Genomic DNA, 6,298 nt, shown 5'->3' with positions numbered 1-6,298 from the left:
GGCGAAACCCTTGGCGCGGGGGGGCTGCGAAGCGCCGGCTGCAAGAACGAAGTCAAAATGTAACCAGCCGCCCCCCCCCCTCCCCACGCCCCACGCCTCGCTGCCGGCCCCGCTCCGCGCTGAGCCTCCGCCGGCCCCGCTTGCGGCAGGGCAGCTGGGACCTTCGCAGGGCCGCTGGCAGCGGGAGACGAATGGCAAAAAGCGGTTTGCCTCCCTCTCCTCCCCCCACCCCGCTTTTCACAAATGATGACGATTAAAGCGGACTGAGCCCGAGAGGTGGCAACTGAGGCCGGGCCACCTTTAGAGCGGGCTGTTCGGCAGAGGTGAGGCGCACAGATGGGGCGGCGCCCTGCGCATTAACCAATGGATCGCCTCCGCTGTTTAAATAGACTTGTAATGTCAATCATTTTCTTCTTCGTCAGCCTCCCTTCAATCGCCATATTGGGCAACTGAGAAAAGGGCTCGTCTTTTCTTGTTTTTTCCGTCGTCTTTTTTTTTTTTTTTTTTTTTTTTTTTTTTTTTTTTTACTACACGGCAGCTTTGACATCGGCGAGGTTCGCGAGCGCAGTTTGGATCGGGGGAGCCGCAGGCTTCGCATCAGCCTGGAAGTGGGCTTGCACAAGGGGGCTTGGCTTTTCCCCCCATCCTCCGCTCTCCCCAGCGTCCGCTGGATCTGCCCCGGGCTTTCTGGTGAATATCAGGGGTTCTCTCCCCCCGGCCCGTGTCTTATGCAAGTGTTTGTTGTTGTCTCTTCTCGAGGAGCGGAGATCGAGTTTAAAAAGAAGAAGAAGAGACGAGGAAGGACATATTTTCACGTAGCGAAAGAGAAAAACACCCACCGCCGCCAGAAGAAAGAGGGTGGGGGGAAATGTCAAACGTTCGTATTTCGAATGGGAGCCCGACCCTGGAGCGGATGGAAGCCCGGCAGTCGGAGTATCCCAAGCCTTCCGCTTGCAGGAACCTCTTTGGGCCCGTGAATCACGAAGAGTTAAACAGGGACTTAAAGAAGCACCACAAGGACATGGAAGAGGCATGTCAAAGGAAGTGGAATTTTGATTTCGAGAATCACAAGCCCCTGGCTGGCAGGTTCGAGTGGCAAGCGGTGGAGAAAGGGAGCTCGCCCGACTTCTACTTCAGACCTCCGAGGCCCCCCAAAGTGGTTTGCAAAGCTGCCACCCATGAGAGTTTGGATGTAAATGGAAACTGCCCAACAACGGTGATTGTAGTCGGTTCTCAGGGAATCTCAGAGGACACTCACTTTGTAGATCAAAAAACTGATGTATCTGAAAATCAAACGGACTTAGCAGACCAGTGCACTGGGCAAAGAAAACGACCAGCCACGGATGGTAACGTACTCTTAGAAAACAAAAGCTTTTTACTTTCTGTGCTGTATCCTTGTCAGTGTTAGTTAGCGCCGTATACCTCCTTCGCATATACATCGCGCTCATGTCCTGCGTACGGTAAACTGTTCGACTGGTTTACTGGCAGACAGCGTTTCAAGATTTACCCCTCCTCTTAGCTTAAAAACCTAGGACGGTCTGTACTCTCGGGAATCTTAAGTTAAATTGGCTTCTGGAGTCCATGGATCATTTGCAGTCAAATGCCCTTAAACTAACACCTCCTTCCTCCCCCCCCCCCCGCGACCGTAGTAATCGCTTTGTGAATTCTGCATCCTTTTGACTTGATTAAATAGGTACAAGTTTCATAACACATGTGAAGCAAAGTGTAGAAGGATATTTTGGACAAAACAAGAAACTTGTATCTTTATTTAAGCAAAGAAACAACTCTTCTCCCCATCTCTTTCGTGCAATCGATAGTTGACCCTGAGGGTCATAAATATTCAGGGTCCTCCAGTCCCCCGTTCCCCCATGCAGAGCAAACATCTGGCAGCAAATGTAGAAAATATCAAGTTTTCACTTTTCTTTTTGTTTCTTTCAATGTACCCCTCCTAGATTCTTCTCCTCAACCTAAAAGAGCCAACACAACAGAAGAAGAGGTTTCAGAAGAATCCCCCAGTGCCAGTTCAGTGGAGCAAACACCCAAGAAATCCAGCCCAAGAAGACGTCAAACGTAAACTGTTTAGGTGGGTTCCCATTACAACGGTGGGGTGTTTTTTTTTCAAACCAGTGTAACTGAGTAAAGCATTGAAGGACTATGGAAAGGTCCACTCTGAGGCCATTCCAGTATCTATGATAGTAGTTTCTCTGAAAAACTTTGTGGGACTTGGTCTTTTTTTTAATACGCCTTCAAAACAGAATTTCAAAAGGGCTTTAAAATAGAAGTCTACAGATTAAATACGTCTTGTTACTATGCTTAGGAAGACTATGCTACACTTTGGGGGGTAGGGGAGAGGGAGTGTAAATGAGTGAGTTTTTATTATGTGCCATTAATAAACAATACCTTCGCTCTGGTTTAAGATTTGGGTCACTTAAGTAAGGAGGAACCTCTTACCAATTGTATCGGACCCATGCTGGTAGAAGGAATGAGTTTCAAATACGTTCTTTCTAAACTGTATTGAACTTTCAGATGAGTATTAATGGCTTTTCCTATTGTCTTTGCACATACCAGCAAACTTTAATCGTGAGACATATAAGTAAATAAGGACTGTAAATCAAGAAGCTGAGCATTTTCTTTGTATCAGAACTGTTCTTTTTTGTTATATTTATTTATTTTTCTACGATCACACACATTGGGATTTACAGTCAGCACACTGCGTTAAGGAGAGGGTGTTTTTCAACGTAAGGGCCTGGGGGTCGTACATTTACCGATGGTTTCAAAGTAGTAGGGGTTAAAGGAAAGAGCTTCCAAACATGATTTGCGATTGTGCAGAACAGATTAAACTGCAAAGCAGAAATTAAACCAAATTACCTCTGCTGCGGTAAACAATCCAGGAACACGTCAGCATGCATGTGTATGCAAATTGTACTACTACCGTCTGTTTATTTGGGTGTTTGAAGGGGAAACTAATGGTGTCGGCAGACAAAAAAGAAAAGGAGTGGAGTAGAGGAGGGTTCCCTGGGCTGTTTATTTTTATTATTGCAACCCAAAATATGTTTGAGTTTAGAAAGATAGAAGATCAGTTGCAAACGAATATTGCATTAATCTTAAATATGTGGCTCTGGGTCAGCCATCAGACTCGTTGCAAAATGTCTTAATAACACAGCATTTATACTACTTTTAAAAAGTGAAATATGGGGCGCTCTGGAAACATGTTCACTTGGTCTCAACTCTGTGTGGGCCTGCTGGATTTAAAAAAGCTATGTGTGGCCCTCCATAAGGGTGGGGTGGGGGTGAGTTTCTCTTGTTTTTAAAGGAATATGGCCCTCTTCTGCTCATATACTACTGATTACTGGTCAAAAGTTTTGTTGGCACCACACCCAATTTTAAATTGCTCCATCCCCAACAATTAGGGCAAAGAATGCCAGTGATTGATTTAGTTTTTAAATAGTGCCTTGTGTGTCATGATCTCTCCTAGAGCAAAGCAATCACATTTCTTTTGGCACTTCTAATACCTTCCCTTTTTATTTTCATTACAGATTTAAGAATATGCATTTCCTTGTTCATCAGATGCCTTGGTGGTTGATGAAGGGAGGAAGATGTAAAGTTATATATATATATAAAAATTAAAATACATATCGTTGATTCTCCATGGGATGGAGATCCTGTACAAGCACTGAAAAAAAAAAACAAAAAAATAAACAATAACACTAAAATTTTAGGCACTCTTAAAAAACCTGCCTCTAAAAGCATTGGATGTAGCATTGTGCAATTAGGTTTTTCCTTATTTGCTTCATTGTACTACCTGTGTATATAGTTTTTACCTTATGTAGCACATAAACCTTTTTGGGGGGGGAGAGGGAGGGGATGGCAAAGGGTGACCAATTGAAACTTGCATTCACAATCTAGCAAGCAGGGAAATTTATGAAGAGAGGCAGTGTAGAGGTTTTCTTAAAAAAAAATATTTAAAGATGTATTGTCTCTTTAAGTGGGGTCTACAATGCCTTTTTTTCTTTCTTTCTTTTTTTTTAAATACACCATAATGCTAACACTGGCTACAGCAGACTGTTACAGGCTGCTTGTGAATTTCTACTTATTACATTAAGCTTAAGAGGTGGGAGCTCTGTTTCCGTTATGTAGCAGCAAAAGGATTTTTATGTTCTGCAACTTCTTAAATCTCTTAGGATAAACCTAAAGAATTTTAGAGTAGTTCCATTGACTCCAACTATTACCCATAACATTGGCTGGATATTTTCAAATGAATCTGTAGAGTTCATATTCCAAAACAGAATATTGTTGATTACTGATCTCTTTTCCCTGATGTTCATGAGTGAATGAAAAGGGACACTACATCTTTAAACAGTATTTCTACACTGCCTGTGTATCTGTATGTAAAAATAAAAACATAAAAGTTTGAAGTGTACCTGTGTACATAACTCTGTAAAGACACTGAGAAATTATACTAACTTATTTATGTTAAAAGATTTTTTTAATCTAGAAGAAGCTATTTTTTCCCCATAAAGCCAAAGTGGCATGTTTTGTGCATTTGTAAATGCTCTATTTGGTAGACTTGTAGGGTTTTTTTGTTTGTTTCTGTTTTTTTTTTTTTCTTTTTCTGTTAATTAATATGGCTGTGCTGAAAGGATTGCAGACTGAGCCAAGTTTAATATTTTTTTTGTAATGCGTGAGAAAAAATTGCCAATTGTTTCACATCAAGCAATCAATAAAGAAAACTGCCATATATATGAAATGAGTTCTCTGCTCTGTGTTTCAATTTCATTCTTTACCTGGCCCAAGTGGAAGTAGATTACTTCAAGTAATACAGCAGGTTTCCCTCTGTGTGTCTAAAGTACAGGGAAAAGTAAGGAATAAAGATACAGCATTATAAATATATACATTCCTCAGGCCCTGTGTCATAATTTACTGTTACTTCTACCAGTAATAGGCATTATCTCAGATTACCCGGGAGCAAAGGCCCTCAACCTCTTGATTCAATGGGGGAACTTAGCTTCTTGAGTCACACTATTTTGTTTAAAAACTATACTTTTGAAATCTTAATCCAAATAACATCTGGTCATAACATACTCAAATACTGGACCATAGCTTGCCATTAGATGTCACAGGATTTGGCCAACTGTATGTCAGACCTAAGCTGTTGTTAAGGCCCAAATCCTTAACGGTATTTAGGCTCCTAACTTCCACTGAAATCAATAGAGGTTAGGAGCCTAAATACCTTTGAGGATCTGGGCCTTAAATCCCTCAACAATCTATGCCTGGAATCTCAGCTTTATTCCCCTCCCTGCATTTTAAAGAATTTTCAAGTTCTGATAGGACTGTGTCTGAAAAAACACTTATATTAACAGCATCTTACCAAATATATCCATTTCCCTTGTCCACACAAAATAAGTGAATCAACAAAAGCACAGGCTTCTGCACATATAAAAACCCCCCGATAATTACACTGACTGTAGTAAGTACACGATTGGGTTTGCTTTTAGTATGTTTGTGCTTCTAAATTATCTCCATGTTTGTAGAGCAAACACATCGGTTTTTGTTCCATACAGAGAGTTAACCTTAGGAAATATTCTATGATCTATGGCTATGGCCCTGATCTTGCACACACTTATAAAAGTGCTCAACATTACTCACCTGAGTAGTCCCACTGAAACCATTGGGCCTACTTTCCTGCTTAAAGTTGAGCATGTGCATAATGGCAGGGGTTGTTTGTGGCATCAGGGTCTCAAGTAGGAATGCCACCTGTCCAGAGCACCCTCACTATGTCACACTAGTAAGGCTATTCTCTCTGTTCTAATATAGAATGATGCGCAGTATAGGGTGAATTAGGACCTAAACAGAAGTGGTTTCAGATAGGGATAATGTTTTTCATCTGATTTTAAGCTGCTTCATTACAAAATTCTATGGAGAGCCAGTTTCCTGTGGAAAGGAACACAAACCTATGCCAACAGGTAAGGCTGCTATCTCCTATTAATCTTGTTGACACAAAACCAAAGGGGTTGCATCACCACAGGAAAAGAGCATTAAACAAAACAACTTGCATGCAAATCATCTACTGTAAAGAGGAAGGTAAACTGAGGTTTTTATGAGTAGATCTAAGCCCATTTAAAACTAAAGGTGATTAGAAATATTTCATTAGTTCTTTCACAATTGCTCTTTCAAACTTTTCCATTGCCAGGGATGGAATCAGCACTGGTTAGCAAAACCTCCCATCTCTTCAGGGGGTTGTTTTTGGGGGGCTTTCCCAGATACCTTGAGCAAGTCTGTGCCTCAGCTCCTCCTCACT

General features: G+C 41.7%; 1 protein-coding gene across 1 annotated transcript; it reads left to right on the top strand.

Annotated features, from left to right (window-relative positions):
- The first annotated feature begins 538 nt into the window (after positions 1-538).
- Positions 539-4,748, top strand: CDKN1B (cyclin dependent kinase inhibitor 1B). Its single transcript, XM_084617786.1, has 3 exons — positions 539-1,346; positions 1,953-2,083; positions 3,537-4,748. The coding sequence occupies exons 1-2, from the start codon at positions 869-871 to the stop codon at positions 2,072-2,074; spliced, it is 600 nt and encodes a 199-aa protein (XP_084473912.1). The 5' UTR covers positions 539-868; the 3' UTR covers positions 2,075-2,083; positions 3,537-4,748.
- The last annotated feature ends 1,550 nt before the right edge of the window (positions 4,749-6,298 follow it).

Source organism: Lepidochelys olivacea (genome assembly GCF_965140295.1).
Source record: "Lepidochelys olivacea isolate rLepOli2 genome assembly, chromosome: 1".
NCBI lineage: Eukaryota > Metazoa > Chordata > Testudines > Cheloniidae > Lepidochelys > Lepidochelys olivacea.
Note: the sequence above shows the minus strand (reverse complement) of the source record. Positions and strands in the feature narration are given on the sequence as shown.

Bases quoted from the DNA above. Each gene is read 5' to 3' on its own strand.
- CDKN1B (XM_084617786.1), top strand. From the start codon at position 869: ATGTCAAACGTTCGTATTTCGAATGGGAGCCCGACCCTGGAGCGGATG. The intron at 1,347-1,952 runs GTAACGTACTCT...TACCCCTCCTAG, and splicing joins AAAACGACCAGCCACGGATG to ATTCTTCTCCTCAACCTAAA.